Genomic DNA, 21392 nt, shown 5'->3' with positions numbered 1-21392 from the left:
AAATTTCTAAGATTTTTTATATCTGTCTTTCAACTACTTCCTGGAAGACCTGCATTTTTATTCAGAAGGCAGGACAACATAGAGTCATTATGTTACCATTTGGAAAGATATGTAATATACTGTAGGTTTAAAAGGTGTCTAATATATTTGTCTCTAGCAGCCCCTTGCAACTGTTTATTTACTAAAATGTAGTCAGACTTTCTGACAAAACCAGTCATCTTACAAAGACCTAACAGTATCTTTACTTCCATCCCTCAGACACTTTTCATATGAGTAGCTATAAAGATAAAGACTGCCACATACTGAATATTCATAGTTGAACACAAGCAAAAAATTTACCTACACTTTGTCAAGGTAGGATGGTCTCTTTTTTCGAGGAGTCAACAGCACAGTCACAAAGATGGCAATGATGAAAAGGGCAAGGACAGCTCCAATTACAGCTCCAGCTACAGCTATAGAAGAGGTCTGCTTAAGTGGAACATCTGTAAAGCAACAAAAATTAGGTTTTTCAAACAATTTTAAGAGTTCTTGAGTTTTTGTCCTCTGATTTCTACAATGTGCAAGGACTAAGTATGTTACCCAACCACAAGCTTAGAAGACCCCAAATTTGATTCGTTACTTTTTGTAGCATTATGCTAACACATTTATTCCTTGCAAGATGTCACCTTAGCACTCCAACTTTACTTTTTTAAACTGATGAAAAGAATAGCCCCAGTCAGGTATCAATGAGTGAATCTACTGTCAACAGGCAAAGAATGTCTGGACGAGAAAAGAAGATAGAGAAAAGGATGAAAACTAAGTTCTTACTCTAAAAGGTGATAAAAAAAACAAAAAATTCAGTATTCTTTAATGGAGTTAGCCAACAATGTATTGAATAGATTTTTACCTTTCATTCTATTAAAATAAATTAATTCTATGAAAGAAACCAAAAACCTTCAAGAAAGGGAAAACACTAAAAAACAGAAAATATCCCAGACCTAATAAATAGTCAAAAAGTGACATTGCAAAAATCTAAGTTTTTAAAATAGAAGTATTATTAAAACAGTGCTTGCTGCAGATAGCTTCCTTTAATTCACACACATTTAATACAAATTAAACTTTAAGATAGTGTCTATACTACAAAATTATGTAAATTCTTCCCTGTCTCCTGGCTACAGGCACACTCTATCATTTCTGAATACCAATTTCTCTTTTCCAGCCTGCATCACAAAATTTTATAAGAAAGGATGTTAAAAACATACTTAGTAGCTAGCATTTCACACAATTCTAAAAAAAACTCACCCTACTTTATGAACTGCCAATTAAAGGAATTTACTAAAATTATTTTCAAATGTAAGTATTATGGATATGACAAAACCATCAATCATTATGTGTAGGTATTATTTTGACAATTTCAGCCATATTAAATCCAATAACTGAATTTTGTGAAGCGACCCATCAGTTACAAAGAACCTTCAATATACAAGATTTTATTTTTCTAACCAGTAAGAAAGATATTTAAGGTAACATCCTATAAATGAAGATACTACTATTCTAAAGTTAAATATTCTGCCCAAGGTCATTCAGTCAATGAATAGGAGAGAACACAGGGTGAAATAAAGCTAGGTTGGGGCAGGATAGAAACCTCCACCCATAAGCCCTTTTTGGGAAAGAATGGTTTCTCGCAACATCTAACGTAGTCTCTCCTTTTGGGCACCCTATTTGGAAATGCCGAGCTCTTAGTCTTCAATTAAATTGACGTTCATATACACCCTTAAATAATTACAATTACTGTTGGAATCCAGACATGGCAAATTTAAATAGAATTAAGCACTATCAGTTTTGAAATATGTTTCACCTACTTACCATCACGGTATTTCCAAATACATAGTGTATTTAGAAGCATTTCCCAACTGTTCATATTAAAATGTGATCCATGTGGTGTTTTAGATTGCTAAAAACAACATTTTAGGGCTTCCCTGGGGGCACAGTGGTTGAGAGTCCGCCTGCCGATGCAGGGGACACGGGTTCGTGCCCCGGTCCGGGAAGATCCCACACGCCGCAGAGCGGCTGGGCCCGTAAGCCATGGCCGCTGATCCTGCGCGTCCGGAGCCTGTGCTCCGCAACGGGAGAGGCCACAACAGTGAGAGAGGCCCGCATACCGCAAAAAAAAAAAAACCCAAAACAAAAAAAAAAACCCACAACGTTTTACTTTCTTGCCAATTATAAAAATTTCTTTAGCAAACTAATGATCTTGGGTTTATAATGGTTCATTTTATTAGCCTCATTCTAGACTAAAAATCTTACAACAATGAGTGCCAAGGAACCCAATCTGATAATCTTTCAAATACTGAATAGAATCTAAAACTATACAATTATTTTAAACAATATAACCAGCTTCATTGTTCAGGATGTTACCCTCATCTGCTAATACATACCTGGTTTATCTTCCTGTTGTTGCTCACTTCTCTAATCACTACTAACTCCATTTGAATATGTGACACATGAGAAAAAGATTTGAAAACCAAGCCAGTCAAGTATTACTCTGCTCTTATAAATGTAGAAAATAGACTTGGGATGATTTAGGGCTAGTCTTATCTTCTACACTATCACTTTTCCCACCATGTAAGTTTGTATAATAGTTTTGTATTCGGTTTTTAACAATAGGCCAACTGAAACCTATTAAGATTACATGACCAAGGTTATTTGACCAAGGTCATACACCTTATCAGTGGCAAAAATAAAAAATCCCTATGTGTCAAGTATGCTACCTATTCTACACTAGTCTAAAGATTTCCCTTTAATGGAATTTTTTCTTTTGCTAAGGAATAAAGTGGCCCTACCACTTTTGCCCAAGCGTGGAGAATTTAAATTTGGGTATTCTTATTTTGATGATAATGACAAAGTTAATACCATATGTATGTAATACTTCTGAAATTATTTTTCAAAAACTCAGGTTACTCTTTGAATATATTTAGCCCAAATGAAGATTCTCAATTTAACACATCATTTTATATATATATATATATATATATATCACTCAATCCCAACACATCATTATAAATTCTTCACCAAACCTCACACCTCCTACAAGAAAGCCTTTCATTTAATCTTAGCAATAATATTTAATTTGGTAATGTTTTATAAGTAATAAACCAGAATCAGACTTTTAATATCCTAATTTAATTCCCAACTCTGAATATATACTATTTTTAATATCCTGAAGTAATTCTCAAGTCTATATAGATACTATTCTTTAAACATTTAAATTATGGTCTACTTATCCAATTCTGTCCCATTAGGCTTCTAATTTCTAGCTCTAGAACTCCATAACTGAGAGTTGACTGTATGTATACTGTAACTCTTCCTTCTATCTTAATTTGAGCATATTTATTTCACTTGGCTCCATTCATTCTTTATTCATCTCTAACATTTTTTGCACACCTCTTCTTAGTATTGGAACAGGCTAGTAAGTGCTGAAATGAGGAAGTGGAAGAAAAGTTAGGCAGAGTCCATTTACCAATTGGATATCCTACTCTACATAGGGAAACTGATTAAGTACATATATGACATATATATCATATTTCCTTTTCTGATTCTTCAACTTACTGAGAAAAGAAGAAATAATATATTTTAGAGTATTAAGATTTTAAAAGTATTAATGGGTGATGAACACTAGTATGAAATGCAAAGGAAGAGCTCAAGTTTCTTGCATTCAAGTCAAAGAATTTTGACGAAAATTGAGAATTTAGCCCCAACACTGCCTCCCCACATCCCTGTCCTCATAATCTACATAGACTCTATATTCCAACAAAACCACTACAAGGAGAAAAAAATTTTAACTAAGCAAATGTATAAAAATTTGGCATTTTTCAACATTAAGCTAGTTTACTGAGTGACTGACATGAAGCAACATTACCTTACCATCACCTAAGGAGATGTTCTACTAAATCTAATTGTATGCTTACAAGCAGCAGAAAACAAAAAGACAAAAGCATTAAAATATTTAGTATTAAAGGATTGGTGCATGTCTCCCAAAAGAACATCTTTCTGTTATCACAGCTGCTTATTAACCCATATACATTGGAAACTCACCTCCAAAAACAGAAAAATAGCATTCCTCAATACAACCAAAGTACACTATCCATAATTAAAGATACCATGCATATGTCTTATGGAGAAAGCTATCAAAAATCAGTTACAAATAATACAAAAAATTTAATACAGATATAAGAAATAACTTTCATTACTTTTTGAAAAAATATACATAAATATTATAGATATTAAATTGAATTAAAGCTTGTCTTTGTTATCACTCTGATACAAATAAAGCCTACGTAAAGGCTATTCAAACATGTGCTCACCTGATTCACATCTGAAACTGAGGCATTATAAAGTTTTTAAAAGTTAAATACTATTCTATACACTAAAATACGTGCTTCTGGCAATATGCTAAAACCATTTAAAATGGTTGAGTACAGAAATCCATAGTCCCTTTTTACACTTACATTAAAACACCAAATCCCAACAGTTGAGATGTTAAGTTTCATCCCTCTTTTTCTTCATTTCCTCCACCCAAACTTCTGTGATGCCATGGATTGATTCACAGCTTAATGTAATACCCTACAAACTTATCTTCCCAACTTTCATTTGGGATTAAATTCATATATTCCCATAATACATGTTACTGTATTACCAAATTTTCCCCATATGCCCCACTGTTTTATTTTTCAATAGCCGTTTTTAATGCTTATATTTCAATACGACATCTAAGCCTTTATAACCATCCAAATATTTATCTCACTATTTTTCAATAAAAGTCCTCTATTTGGGTCAGGACAGTCTCCTCAGCATCTCATCCAACAAATTACCAATAGTAACCAAACATGTGCCAGGCCCTGTGCTAGGAATGCCAAGGATAATTTTACACAGTTCCTGTCCTCACAATAGAGCAAAAGCCTCAAGGTAGGGTCAGAGAATCCATAAAAATATTTATTTTCCAATGAAGTATAGGACGAAATCATCACTTTTTAAAAAAAAAAAAGAGGGAGAGGGCATTTAATAAAAATTACTATTGTACTAGTATGGATTGGCACTGGTAGCCCTAGTTGGTCCATGTGTCAGATGGCACCCTGCCACACAGGGCACCCAAAATTTCCTATAGGAAGTGTGGAGTGGGACAGTTCCAGAATGAAAGAAAACAGTTACATCTTTACTTGGTGGTCCCTCTCAACATAGCATCCTGTGACAGACATATTGTGATATATGGGAGCTCAGCTGAATGAACTAAAAACTTATCTAGATTTAACTAAAAGTCAAAAATGTAAAGAAGGCATGACATGTGTGCTCTGACAGGTGAACACCTGACTCATAAACCAAGTGAGGGTATCAGTGTTAATCCGTGTTATATACTAGTAGGCATTTAATCCAAGTAAATGCCATTCCTGCAAAGAACTGACAGAATGTAAGATAACACCAATAATGTAGGCACAAATAACAAAACCCCACAAAAATGGCAATGCAAATAACTTCTTCCTAATACGTAAACTTTACCAGTTACATTATGAAATAAAACCATGGCAATCTAATCAGATGTGACAAATCAACCCCCCCAATCAAATACATTTAGAAACCAAATAAAACAAATTTATATTCACTCTTATTAACAACAAACCTCACACTAAACCCATACTGTGCTGAAATAGCTAATGTGAGTGGTGATTAGCATGATGCTGAAAAACCAAACACCTTGAACATGAAGACTAGCTCTAAAAACAGTAGTTGGGATGAAAACTGCTAAGGTTCCCAACAATGAACTTCTTTCATTTGAATCTACTTGTTTTCGAGAGGTGGCTTAGCTTTCATACCTAAAAACAAGTGTTAAAATATACTCAACATGGACTTAAAACTTTGAATCACTGAATCAAAAAATACAAAACCAAGATTAAAAAAAAATGAAGCACATTCAATTACATGGTTTTCTCAAAAATGTTTTAGCAAGAAAAAAAGTTAATTTTTAAAATGAAGCACAATTATATTGTTTACCCAAATATTACTGTTTTAGTGAAAATAATTAGTATTTTAAAATGTTATTTTAGCAGATTAAAAATTTCTTTTTTGAATATTTTGTAATGCATATAGCAAAATTCTATGGTAGCATATATATAATTTATAAACTTATACATATTAGGGGTATGAGTACATACTAATTTTTAACTGATAGGCACAGTCAAGAGTATTGAAGAGCACTGATCTAAAGAAGATAGATAATAACTAGAATAAAATGTGAGGTTACAATAGAGAAGATATAAGTTGATAAAAAAGAATTATGAACAGCAATTATTAATTCTAAAGGGAAAAGTTGCATAAAACTATAATTTGAGCTGGACCTTGAATATGGACTGGTTTCCCAATATGGCAAAGGGAGCAAAGGGTATTTCAGGTAAAGGGAGCAGCATGAACATAATTATTAAGACATCAAAGCACATGGTATGGTAAAAAAAAGAGTTAATAGATGTAGAAATTATGTAGGTTCCCTGTTAGTAGATCTAGGCTTTGAGCATCAAATGGCTGCTAATATTGAAAGAAAACGAGGTAAAGACTTGCGCCTTCTGATAGAGGAACATACTACCACTGAAGTAACCTTGACCCCCAAATTAAACCTTAATCTTATCAAGGCTCTAGATCTGTCAACTTACAGAAAATACAGAGGTGCAACTGGCACAATCCAAACTGGAAAACTGCAGGACAGATGAAGCTGTTTCTTCACCAAAAAAACTGCATGGGAAAAGTGTGGGAGTGGGGAACAGCACACAGAGAACACACAGATTAAAAGACATCTCAACCAACCAATGTATGGATCACATTTGGTTACTAGCTAAAACTGCAAAAATATATGATTACAAATTTGAACACTCACTGGATACTTGACATTAAGGAATTATTCATTTCTGGTGTAGTAATGAATCTGTGGTTACTTTCTCTAAATGTTCCTTAACTTTTAGAGCTACATACTGATATATTTACAGATGAACTAATGGCAGGAGGGATTATATAGACAGAAATTTAAATAAAACAAGACTGACCATGAACTGACAATAACTGAAGCAGGTACATGAACATTCATTTCATTATTCTGTCTTATTGCATATTTTTTAATAATAATCTTTTTTTTAAACAGGAAGGTCAAAGTCTCTAGGTCTTGTTTCCTCTAGCTTTTAGATCAAACTGTCCCTTCAAGACTAGGTTTTCCCTGAGATATTTCTCATAACTGAGACTGTGAAATTAGGTATCACGTCTATGCAGAAGTATTATGCATGAAAGGAAATAAGGCCTTAAATTATTCTCAAGTTTTGAGATTTATACTTTATTCTGCTAAACTCATGTTCACTAGGCTTCATCCATAGTGCCCAGCCAGAACAAACAGCAGCTATTAACTAAAAGGCAAGTGAAATAAAACATGACAAAATTGGGGCTTCCCTGGTGGTTGAGAGTCCGCCTGCCGATGCAGAGGACACGGGTTCATGCCCTGGTCCAGGAAGATCCCACATGCCGCAGAGCGGCTAGGCCCGTGAGCCATGGCCGCTGACCCTGCACATCCGGAGCCTGTGCTCCGCAACGGGAGAGGCCACAACAGTGAGAGGCCCTCGTACCACAAAAAAAAAAAAATCACAAAATTGAATATTTTACCCTTCAAAATTGAAATGAACATGATAAAATAACTATTATCAAGGTTCAAGAAAAGAAATGACCCCTAAGGGTAGGTATATATAGCAAAAGCTTTTGTAAGCAATGTTTGGTTTCAAGCTCTTGATGGAAACCTATCACTACTCAACTCAAAGTAGACATGTACTTAAGAAAAAAAAGTGCAGCTTACTGGAATAGAAGAAAACAGAAATGCATAAACAGAAACAATTTTTTTAAAAAAACACCAAAAAGTTGGTATACTCTGTACACTATTCCAAAGATTCATGCATGAATTTTTATTGGTATAACAAGAATGAAACCAAACTTAATCCAGTCAAATTGTATGTTATTTGAAAAAAACTGCTGCTTGCTCTAAAATAGTTTAAAGTTTAGGGGGAAAAATGTATCAAATTTTAACTTATTTTATCTTAAAATATTTTAGGTTTTATAACAGTGTTTATTTATTTTATTTTTATTTTATTTTTTTGGCCGAGCCGCACAGTGTGTGGGATCTTAGTTCCCCAGTCAGGGATGGAACCTGCACCCCCTGCAGTGGAAGCATGGAGTCTTAACCAACAGACCACTAGGGAAGTCCCTGTATCATAATTTCAAATGTCAGAAATGAGGAACAAGGAGAAGGTAACTACAAACAATAAGAAACAATGTCATTCCTACTCAAAGCAGCTCACAAGCAACAAGTTAAAAACACTAAATGCCAACTTAAAAAACATTTTATGAAATGTGTTAATTCCAAACTGAAAGCTAATATTTAAAAATTTGACTTACGTCAAAGTCACAGCAAACATTTAAAATTTATTTTAACTGCTAGGACTAGAGAGAGAAGATAATTCATGACTGTGGAGAATGTTACTGATGATATGTATATATGAGATATGAATTATATGATTAATTAAAAGTAAATTTTATAATGCTTAACATGCCAACTTAGATGCTTCCTCAAACTTTATTTAACTGTATCCTTAACCTGATATAGTCTTGTTTGGAAAGAGAAATAAAATAGGTTTCTAATTCCACAAAACATCATTAATCAAAGGAAACTAAGTTACACACACACACACTCTCTCTCTCTCTCCAGCAAAAATCAAAATGCGGACAAAGAAGGTAATCCAGAGCCATAGGCTTGTTACAGAAATATGCCTCTTAAGAATTTTTTTTTAAAACTTTTATTTAAAGATTTATTGAACGGCTATTGGGGCTACCACCTGATAAGTAACTTGGTTAAAAAAAAAATCCCTGGTACAAGTTAAAACTAAATATATCCCAATATAACAAAAATTTGAGAAAAGAGCTTTTTATGGATGATACATTAACAAGTAAATAGGAAAAACAATCCAATCTGTAAATCATTCCCCTGTTAGAATTAAAAAATCAATATGGGTACCATTTCTTCCTTCCTTACACTTCACATTGCTTACTTCCACACATTAACAACTTCTTGTTCATACCTTGTTTCAGCAGTATTTACCAAAAGCAAAATCAAACTAAAATCAGATGTTTTTGCATCTAATATTGCTACATTTCTCTCAATTTTTGCACTTATACATTGTACTTCCTATAGCCCCTTATGCGAACATTCAGCCAGGCTTACCATTATAACTTTCCTATATATGGCTATCAGAAGCAATACCTACTACTGAAAAACCCTAATGGTTTCTTTAATGTTAGACTTATCAAACAGAAACCTTTCAGGCACACGGTAAAATACTAAATCTTTCAACTATAAAGTACTTCTCAAATACCACTTTTAAAGTCAACCCCTAGCCTATTAAAGTTTCAACATATTTTAATAAAAATGCAAAAAAGGGAAAAACAAAGAGTTGAATTCATCTCCACTGTATCACTGAAGTACTTTAACCACTGTGAAATAAAACTCTAAAGTGAACACAAAAATGAAAAACCAGTTCAAATATAAAGGTAATAAACACGGCCAAAATAAAGTAAAACTATTCTTCCACCTTTTCCAAGAAGAGAGTAGGAGTTCAATACATCAATTAGCTGTGCACATTACTGATACTCAAGAAGTAATTTAAAAAACTGGTTATTAATACGACTATGTTTACAAACAAGTCTCTATGTACAGTAAACATACATAAAGCTCTAATAAACAATAGTGCAATGCTTCAGAAAGTCTTAAGCACTAGTATAATATCATATTCTTAAAATTCTGAAGTCTTTTAGTAGCTTGCCAAATGATTCAGAAAGGATGCAGAATACATCAAATACTCACTTACAGTGTTCCATGTCCCTCTCCACTGCCAAAAAAAAAAGCAAAAACAAAAAAACCCAAACCAACAAAAACTAAACAAAAAACCCTAACCATACAATGGCCACTATTTAAAAGAAAGTTCATGATCACTAAGTAGATATATTTTAAAGTACAGTTCTTGGAATACGTTGCAAACTTCCTTCGGATTAGACTCAAGTTGTGATTTGTACAATATTCTAAATGGGATTACTCTTCTCAGATTCATATGACACTTCAAACCACTATTCTAAAGAGGATGTTTTGCTCAAAAAAGCCACAAATTTTCATCTTTCATGGAAAAAAGTTTTAGACTCATCTTTCTTATGGCCATATCATTGCTAACATTTAAATAAAAAAATAAAGTCACTTCAATCATAAGGTATTATCAAGAAAGTTTTTCTTCCAATGATTGGGACCAAAGAGTCTTAATATTGGTCAGTGGTTAGCCATATTTAAACCAAATATTTTTAACAAGACATCAATGAACTTAACTGTATCCTTAACCAACACTTTACTGTTATACTAAGTGTTTGAGGGAGAGAAATAAAATAGATTTCAAACTTCCACAAAATACTGCTAGTTAAAATAAAGGAAACTAGGTTATAATCACTGAGAATAAAGCCTTCACTACTTACAAAATTCTATGAACACGTTAGAACTTTGACTTATAAAAACATTTTTTTAGATTTGATGAGGACTGGGAAGGGAGCAGTTGGGAAGGTGAAAAAAAAGTACCTACATTGCCATTTTATTAACAAAATAAGTTATTTAATTTATGATTCTCCTGCTAACTTCTATTTCAACTCCCTGGCAAAACAGCTAAGGCAATTCTACACAGTCCTTTTTTCAAATGAATCAACAGATAAAACATATTCTTTGGTCTTCAAAATAGTTGTCATCATTATAATTGTATACGACTCCACTGTAGAAGCAATTTAATTACCTAACAAAGAAGATCCACATTTGAAGATTTAGGTAAGACTTCTTTTTCAAAAGATACATGATTTTTGGAAAGGATATACTTAATTATGTAAAAAACAAAAAACAAAACAAAAAGACCTCATGATGTTTCCAGTTTTAATTGGAAAAACAAAAATCTTGAAACACATACATACATTTAGGAGGAAAAGGGGGATGGTTTGTCAATATCCATCAGCAAGTGCTAGTGATTGGTTCTATAATTCAGATTTTTTCTTGTTAAATTTCAAATTTCCAAGTTTATTCTATTTTTTTCCCTATATATCCATTTGAACAACATCAATAATAAATGACTAAAACAAGATGGTCTACAAAATTCTCTGCACAGATTCTTGGCTGAAATATTTGTCTCATTTCTAAAAATGGTACTCCAATGCTTGTTTTACCCATGGTTTTCCATATACTGAAATGCTCTCTCTGCACTCTATTAAACTATGTATCATCTTTTCATTATTATTCTTATATTTAGGACATAAATCATTAAAACAAAACTACCACTTCATGTACCAAAACCTATGTTCACATGACAATATAAGCATTGCCCTCCAGAGATGAAAAAATTGTAGTAATTATCATGTTTAAAAGGCATGTTTTTATTACTCTTGTATATATTTTGGACAAAAATATTGATCAGCTAATTATGCTCTTCCACACATCATGTTCACTGAGTGTACTACCACAGTTTTTAGTGCAACAAAATACCTTTGAAAAGCCACTCTACAGTAATTATGGCAAGGCTCATTAAAATGCAGAGGTAAAGATTCCACTTGTATAGAAACATATAAAATAATGTCTGAAAAGAAAAGGTGTTTCATCAGGCTGAATTTTTTGTATACTAAAAATATATATAAACATTTCTTGAATTAGTTTTATAGTCAATTTTGATGTAGTATCATTTAGTGGTGATGAATTTTGAGAGGTATATGTTTAACAAACATTTTACTTGAGATTATAGTCTTAGGTAAACATTTAATACACAATGCCAAGGTAGTTTTTTTTTTTTAATATTTGTACCAAAAAGGTCATTCATTTAACGTTGACATTTCTTCTTACCTGTGTGCCTCAGACCAATAAAGTACTCTGCATTAAAATTTAAATCTTGAGACAGTAGTACAGCATTGAAAAAAAAACTGTAAAGCAGCTCAGATACACTGAACCCAGATTTTACATTTCCGTTTGTCAAATTAGAATATAAAAAGTAAGCTTGAAAATCAGGTTGAAAAGCTTATTATTCCTCAAGAAAAAGTATGAACAATCTGAAAATGATCAACTAGTATGAATGAAACATCGTACATAGTTAAGTCACATTTAGTGGCTGCTAAACATACCACTCCCTCCTGGAAATTACGGAACCATCTACATGTGAAACTAAGTCATCTTCATTTTCATCATACTGTTCATCGCTGACGAACTTCATTCCCATTTTTAGATCTTCATAATAATCCATTGGTCTTTCAAACCTACTGAGATTTTCTACATTGTTCCACTGCGTTTTTTCATGCTCTTCTAAATAGTCTTTCCGTATTAGATTGTTCACTGGATTTTTGTTTTCTTTTTTTACACTGTCTGGGTAAGAATCAAGCTCATCTTGTTGAAGAACATCTATCTGTGATTCTTTTTGCATATCTGATGGTGGAATGTAGTTCTTGGCAAAGTAGTCTCCACGAAACGTCCGTCTTCTCCTATAGCATAATATTCCAGCCAAAACACTTACAAGTACTACGAAGAGAGCCCCACCCACTACACTAGCAATGATTGTGCCAATTGTGTCATCCTTAATTGTTGCCAAAGTTGACAATGGGAAGGGCAATTTTTTTAGTTCTGTTGCTAGATCCTCGAAGTCAGCAGTTGAGGGATGCCACTGAATTGTAGGCTGAAGGGTGGTAGTAGTAGGAGGATCTAATGGAAACGGTAAAGATAGACAAGACACAGAAAGGCAAAGAATGTCAATGCAGGCTGATTCAGCAGCAAGTTGAAAAGACAGCACAGTTAATGAAAATATATTCATAGTAACAATAGTTTTTCATTCTTAATTTAAGATTAGAAAGTAGTGATACTTCTGTATGTAAAAAAAAACCTGACACTTAGTCAGTTACCAATTATGTAAAGGGAATGAAAAATTATGTATGGCGTAAATCCTAAATTATTCTATTCCAAGTTTAAGCGTGATATTGTATTCTAAGAAATACTTTCTTTTAAATTAAGACTACTATTTAAGTGTCCTATATACAGCTGGCTTAAGAATTATCATTACTAAAAAATTAAATCGAATCATTCAAATGTACATTTTCTTAGCCAGTAGCACAAGGAAATAACAGAATAAACTAATAAAAGAATGAAAAAATTAAAAGCTGTTTTCTTGAAATCCATCTTTACCTAATATAGTTTATTTTTGTAAGAGCTGAACTTATCTTTAAAAGAATGAAAAACTATAGATTCTTGTTAAGTGGCCATAGTATAAGCTGTTGACTTAATAATTCTCTCAAAAATATTTTCCTTAAATAAAGAAAACTATAATTTTTAGAAAGGACATATGTAGTATATACCATTATTTAGAGATTTAAAAAATAAAAAGCACATATTTAAACTATGTTAGCCAGATGGGCTATTATCAAATGAGACCAACAGACAAAGTAAAAACATGTTATAAACTATACAGTGTTATAAAAATGTCATCATCATGTCTATGCTCCATGGGTAAGATATCTGAACATTTAGGAAATTGAGAAATTTCAACCATGTCTGCAAAATTCAATGTCACATTGCTTTAGGATGGAGTCTCAGAAAGAGCAGCTAATATTTTAGAGAGAACATTCTAATGATACTTAAATATTAGAGCAAATGATCCTGTGTATTGCCATTAGATTACAGAGTAAATAGCCATTAATATTAAAAAGCAACTAAACATAAATAGTAAAAATTAAAGATTGGTTAATTATCAATTAAGTGGTATTTGTAGGTCATGTTACACAAAATTCTAGAGTTTGAAGAAAGGATGACTTTAAAAATCTTGAATTTCTTCATTGATAAAAAACAAATGACCCAAATGGTAATCTCCTATAATTATTTTTTAAATGAGTGGTACTGACAGAGCTTTTAAAAAGTGATTGTTAGAAAAATACTAAATCTACATGGGGTAAGTTATTCTAAAATTACAAGCTAAAGAAAAATACTTACTGAAACAGGTTTCATCACGGAATGCCATATGTACAGAATGTAGTAAAACTTTAGCAAGTACAGTGTAAAATGTAACAAGTACATTATAAGTAATTTCCTATGAGTTTAAACCAATATAACAGGCAATCCAGTCAAGTACCTTGAAGTGAATTAGTTATCATATTATATGTAAGTAAATGAATCAAAGAAGAGTTTTAATTTGTGAGAACAAATTCAACCTTAAAAAAAAATTGTGAAATTGCAGGATCATTTCTACTATAAAAGTAGTAAAGCCTCATATAATCCAACCTCACAGAACCAGGATATTAAAGAAACAGACTAAAAATTAATCATTTATAAAACAACTCATGTATTTTCTGAGGAGGAGGACTAATGGAAGTTTTACATATTAAATGTCATCTTTACAATGATTCCCAAAGGAAAAAGTGTTATAATAAATGGGCATCAGCATGTTTAAACAAAAGCACAAATCACCTAATTAATGATTTAAAATTCACACATTTTTGTGCACATAAAATTTTTAAAGTTTTTGATAGCTCTTAATGAAGTGGTATTTTTCTCAGAATAGTACATGTACACCTGAGCTCTCACCAAATATGATACATAACTGTACATTTTTACGAAGTATTCTTAAAAAGAAAAAATCACTGACATTTATTTCTACTTGTAATGTTCTTTACGTGAACACAAATGGACATCTACTGTGTATTTAACTGAGATTTAACAAAATAAAACTTTCAGAAAATCTAACAACAAAAAAAGAGTAACCAAAATAAATCTATTTAAAAATCTTATTTTGTCAGCAGTTCTAGAAATTTTCAAACCTACCAGCCCCTCCTCAACTAGTGTAAAAACAGCATAGGGCTTCCCTGGTGGCGCAGTGGTTAAGAATCCGCCTGCGAATGCAGCTCAATAGCAAAAAAACAAACAACCCAATCCAAAAATGGGCAGAAGACTTAAATAGGCATTTCTCCAAAGAAGATATACAGACTGCCAACAAACACATGAAAGAATGCTCAACATCATTAATCATTAGAGAAATGCAAATCAAAACTACAATGAGATATCATCTCACACCAGTCAGAATGGCCATCATCAAGAAATCTAGAAACAATAAATGCTGGAGAGGGTGTGGAGAAAAGGGAACACTCTTGCACTGCTGGTGGGAATGTGAATTGGTACAGCCACTATGGAGAACAGTATGGAGGTTCCTTAAAAAACTAAAAATAGAACTACCATATGACCCAGCAATCCCACTACTAGGCATATACCCTGAGAAAACCATAATTCAAAAAGAGACATGTACCAAAATGTTCATTGCAGCTCTATTCACAATAGCCCGGAGCTGGAAACAACCTAAATGTCCATCGTCGGATGAATGGATAAAGAAGATGTGGCACATATATACAATGGAATATTACTCAGCCATAAAAAGAAACGAAACTGAGCTATTTGTAATGAGGTGGATAGACCTAGAGTCTGTCATACAGAGTGAAGTAAGTCAGAAAGAGAAAGACAAATACCGTATGCTAACACATATATATGGAATTAAAAAAAAAAGTCATGAAGAACCTAGGGGTAAAACGGGAATAAAGACACAGACCTACTTGAGAATGGACTTGAGGATATGGGGAGGGGGAAGGGTAAGCTGTGACAAAGCGAAAGAGAGGCATGGACATGTATACACTACCAAACGTGAGGTAGATAGATAGTGGGAAGCAGCCGCAGAGCACGGGGAGATCAGCTCGGTGCTTTGTGACCGCCTGGAGGGGTGGGATGGGGAGGGTGGGAGGGAGGGAGATGCATGAGGGAAGGGATGTGGGAACGGATGTATATGTATGACTGATTCACTTTGTTATAAAGCAGAAAGTAATAAAAAAAAATTTTAAAAAAAGAATCCGCCTGCGAATGCAAGGGACACGGTTTTAAGCCCTGGTCCGGGAAGACCCCACATGCCGCGGAGCAACTAAGCCTGTGCGCCACAACTACTAAGCCTGCGCTCTAGAGCCCGCAAGCCACCACTACTGAGTCCACGTGCTGCAACTACTGAAGCCCACGCGCCTAGAGCCCGTGCTCCTCAACAAGAGATGCCACTGCAGTGAGAAGCCCGCGCACCACAACGAAGAGTAGCCCCAACTCGCCACAACTAGAGAAAGCCCGAGCACAGCAATGAAGGCCCAACGCAGCCAAAAATAAAATAAATTAATTTTAAAAAATAGCATAGCCTCACTTTTAATAAGAGGGACTATTGCTAAACGTTATATTTTGTATCTTAAGCAATGGACATATCATGATTCACATGAGACACTTATTCATGTTTTCCAATTCTTGCTCTGCTCCAAGATAATTACAGTGAGAGTCATTCTTTGTGAAAGGAGGCTGGAGGACAATTTTGTAATCACTAATAGCTACTTATCTATCATGATTTACAAATCGTTCCCATAAATAAATAAGCATTCCTTATTTATTCAGTTGTTATTTTTTATATTCTTTGCTAAATGTGATAAATAAATATATAACAAATGTAATAAACTAGTAGATTCTGAGTTCTCCACATACAACTTCTTAAGTTTCTTTTTCAAATTAACGAATTCTGCCAAATAGGAAAACGAACAGTCCAGTAAAGCCTCTGTAGCTATAAAGTATATTTTAGCCTAATAATTACTGTGTTAAAAAAACTGAATGAATTGGTTCTCTTTTCTTTTAGATTATATAAATTGTTTAAATAAACAAAATCTATAAATGTTAAAGTTGAAGGATTAAGTGCATCTGATATTATGTCTGGATTGAAATTCATTCAAATTATATGATTTGAAATTCAAGATTTGCATAGGAATATACTTTGATTTTTAGGCATGAGGAACTTAAGTGATATATGAAAATTCGCTACTCTAGTCCCAGAGACGTAAGAGGTATCAGGGAGAAAACACACACACCAAAAGCAACTAGAAAAACACAATTTTAAGCAGTCAGTTAGTCCTGGACAAAGAGCCACTGTACCATCATGAGTAATAACTGAAGTTGAATATTGCAGTCTTGAATCTTGAATATTGTACCTCTTGCACAATAACTTATACCAATGTGGGAAAATGTATAACAAAATTTCAAATAATTTCCCTCTGAGTTGCTAATTCTATTCTGTTGTGGGTAGAACTTTTTAGCCTCCAGTCATAGCATACATTCCTTTTACAAATATTTTAAAATATCATTTATGAAATTTTAAAATATAAATTTTATTATTGAGTTTAAAATGTTTTCCTAGAGGAAAATGGGTACATATAACTCACAATGATAAAGATTAACTTTCTGATCATTTACTGTATAAGTTATGGCCTTTTATTGTGATAAAAGCCTACTAGTAGGCTTTAATAATCAGTTGGGGAAAGCAATTTATATCTAGGATACATGATATACACTAAGAAGCTCAGAGAGGAGCTAACTAAACTCAGTACAGTATACTGTATTAAAGACTGGACAGAAAATTAAAGTCTAATTCTTGATGATTACTTAACAAAAACCATCTCATATAATGCTATCTTTTTCTGAAATACTCAGTGGTAATTAACTGTGATTTTTCATATTTACTCAAAGTTTTGTTTCCACTCTTATAAGACTTAGTAGAGGTTGATTTTAAAATGTGTAAATTTTATCATCAGTGGTATATTAGTACCTCTGTCAAAAAAATAATAAATTCACATAAATGCAGACTGAATTTTTTATTCTTTCCTGATTATTTTCTTCTCAAATGTATTCATGCATGCAACAAAAGTTTACTGAACACTTACTATGTGCTAAAGATTGCTGCAGAGGGTGAGAATACAGTATTGATTAAAGCACACAAAACTCCTGCCCTCTTAGGAAATATGTTCTAGTGGGGGTAAAAACAGGCAAGCATATAAATAAAATATGTAGTATGTCACATGGTAATATGTACCACAGAGAAAAAATAAGGCAGAGAAGAATGACAGACAGTAGTAAAGGGGTGAGAAGAGAGAAGTTTCAATTTTTTTTTTTTTTTTGCAGTATGTGGGCCTCTCACTTTATAAGCTCTGTACATGTTATGGCCCTAGATTATCTCTCTGAGCTCACCTCTTATTATAACCCTTGTACACCTGGCTTCAGCCACCCTGGCCACTTTGCTGTTCTCTGAACAGAACAGGCACATTCCTACCTCAGAGTCATTGCACTTTCTGTTTCCACTGCCTAGAATGTTCTTCAGATATCCTCATATCTTCAGGGAAAGAGGTATTTGTTCAAATATCACCTTCACAGCCATATTTAAAATGGAAACCTCGGGCTTCCCTGGTGGTGCAGTGGTTGAGAGTCCGCCTGCCGATGCAGGGGACACGGGTTCGTGCCCCGGTCCGGGAAGATCCCACATGCCGCGGAGCGGCTGGGCCCGTGAGCCATGGCCGCTGAGCCTGCGCGTCCGGAGCCTGTGCTCCGCAACGGGAGAGGCCACAACAGTGAGAGGCCCGCGTACCGCAAAAAAAAAAAAAAATCACTGTAAAGATGTGGTTTTCATTGGGGGCAAAATGGGAAGTCCATGGAAGGTTTGGAGGAGAGGACTGACGTGATCCAACATGCCCTTTAAAAGGATTATTCTGCCTGCTCATTTGATGACAGATTGAAAAGTAGGAAAATTAAATGGCTGTTCTATAGTGAAGTAAGGGTTGCCTGATGGTTTGTGCCAGAATACTGGCAACAAAAGTGGAGAATTGGTAAGGTTCTGTATATAACATAATGAGAGAGCTCACATCAATTTGTTGATGGATGGGGTGGGGTATGAGAGGAAAATTAACATCAGGAGTAAGTATCAAGGATTTCATGCCCTGAGCAAATGTAAGGATGGAGCTACCAATAACTGAAAAGGCAAACAAAGACTGCTGGAGAAAGAGATTCGGTGGCAAGAGGAAGAAGAAAGATGAGGAACTCAGTTCTGAATGCATATTATACTTCTACATAGGAGGCTAATGATCACTAAGAGGCAGTGGGACACACAAGTCACGAGTACTGGGAAATGGACCCAGAATACCAAAGATATAAATTTAACATATCACCAATAGATAAGACACCAAAATTGAGCCTTGATATTTAAATGATTACATACTTAGAACACATTGAGCCTAGGATTTACAAGTAATATCCCACACCAAATTTTGTACAACAGAAATAAAAAGTAATCGGTCCTTAGGTAACCACATTTTAAATATGGATTTCCTGTGGCTTTAAGAGTCCTTTTTTTTTTTAAATAAAAAAACCTCTAAGGGAAGAAAGAGAGACTAATATACTAATAGATTTACACCAAAGCACTGCTGTTGGCAGAAAGGACTAGCTAGAGATGTACAAAGCTCTAATCTTCTTGTGAGATACACGCAAAAAAAAAATTGTGTATCATGTGCCAGGCACTAAGTGCTGAGTATACAGTAATAAAAAAAAGCAAACACAAATTTTTGAAATATGAGGATAGATAATAGGTAAATAAATAAGCATACAACTACAAACTGTGGTAAACACTGTGAGAAAATAATATGGGAAACTGTTCTTAGATTAAGTGATCGCAGAAGGACTAAGAATGTAACATTAATGCAAGCTTAAAATTTCTCTAAAATCATGGAAAAGAATCTGAAAAAGCATATCTATACATATATAAAACTGAATCACTTTGCTGTACACATGAAACATTATAAATCAACTATACTTCAATTTAAGAAAAATTTAGTTTTAGACTGAAAAAAAAAAATCTTAACTACCTATTATCTAATTACCATACAAACCTCCATTTCTCAAGATTCTCTTCCTTTTTCCTCTTTCCATTTGTTAGACACAAAGATTGCTACATTCTTATAGTCAGGAGGGAGACGTTTAAAATATTTATATAATTTTTATAAATAAGCATTCCATTGATAATTTATTATTTATTACACCCAGGAAAAATATATTTTTGGCTCCAACTATGTTTTGTAAATACCCTAATATATACTCAGTCAAACTGATAAAAACATTCACAGTGAAACAAATGGAATGCATAAAATCTAAGTTCTTAGTGGCTTATGGACTGACCATAAAACACATCTTAAATTTTATTTCATTGGAACATCTTCAGTAGTGTTCCTACTTCACCTCTCAGTAACTCTATATGGTATAGCCTCATATTGAGTGACAATGATATTTAATAAGAGGTTCATCAAAATTGATATCCCATTTTATTTATTAGACACATGTGCAGAGTAGCTTACCAAAACCAAACAAAAAAATCCAACATTTATTCTTGGTGTAAATATGAAAGAACCTAGAAAGGTACACACTACTGATAAAAAGAATATCTAATACTATTTAACTGAAAAATTAGTTATATGTATAAGGTCTTAAAATGTATATGAACTTATTGCAGAGACATTTTGACATCTTTTAAGTAATGGAATGCCACTTTACATATGTATTTCAGGTAGAGTTGCTTTATTATATCTTTTAGATTATTTGGAAAACCTCACACTGAGGAATATGCATCTTCACAAGTATAAATTACTGCCTAGATCATAGTGTTATTGTTATGATTGTTGTTACAGAAATAATTTAAGTAACTCATTTTGTGAGTAAACAGTAACTTACCTGAAATATAGATGACCTTTTGATCACTTCTTTGACCAAGGGAATTGGTCACTTTACAGACATAAACACCAGAATAATTGAAAGTCAGTGGATGGACAAAATGAAGAGTATTGTCTGAAGCCAATAAACCATCAGGCCACTGTCCATCCAACCTATATTTTAAAAGGCACAAAATTACTTTAAATATCTTCAGATTCTACTCATTGACAGCTATTTAAATAAGACATTATACTTCCTAGTTGTCAGTGAAAGAATCAGTATCCTTTAGGTAAAAGTCACTATGAAATAAAAGCATATGTTATGAATTTTCATTTTAATAGAGATGAATTAATTGATAAAGTCCATTAAGAATACCCATTCTTTCAAAATATCAATTCATATCAATTCATATAAGTGAAGCTAGGCTAACATAATAGAGGGAATAGGAGGGAAGGAGAGGAAAAAATATGTGATTTTTAAAGAATTATATTTGGAAAACTGGAAAATTAGAAATATACATTATTTGAAGACATACCCATAGTATCAAAAGAATTAAAATAATTCTCAGTGAATTATGCATCTATACATGTATATCTACAACTTTCTTAATGAAAAGTCATCATTTTAGTACATGATAATGTTTTAGCACCTTCTGTAACATATTTAAAGAGCAACATTTAATACTGAACAAATAAATCTATACTGTGCCCTATCC

At 33.3% G+C, this 21392-nt stretch overlaps 1 protein-coding gene across 3 annotated transcripts in view; it reads right to left on the bottom strand.

Moving 5' to 3' along the window:
• The window catches only part of NECTIN3 (nectin cell adhesion molecule 3), a 141378-nt gene that overhangs the window by 54419 nt on the left and 65567 nt on the right, over nt 1-21392 (bottom strand). For 2 of the 3 annotated variants that reach the window (XM_081234061.1, XM_081234062.1), the window contains exons 5-6: nt 20699-20850; nt 10995-12808 (exon numbers count right to left, since the gene is read on the bottom strand). In XM_081234061.1, the coding sequence (XP_081090187.1) occupies nt 12228-12808; nt 20699-20850 (733 nt within the window). In that variant the 3' untranslated portion in view covers nt 10995-12227. Of the gene's footprint in view, nt 1-343; nt 483-10994; nt 12809-20698; nt 20851-21392 lie in introns of those variants that run through there. The other variant, XM_081234063.1, reaches the window with a different exon arrangement.

Source organism: Mesoplodon bidens, assembly GCF_964165515.1.
Source record: "Mesoplodon bidens genome assembly, chromosome: 5".
Lineage (NCBI taxonomy): Eukaryota > Metazoa > Chordata > Mammalia > Artiodactyla > Ziphiidae > Mesoplodon > Mesoplodon bidens.
The sequence above is the reverse complement of the archived record's forward strand: the minus strand, read 5'-3'. Positions and strand labels throughout refer to the sequence as shown.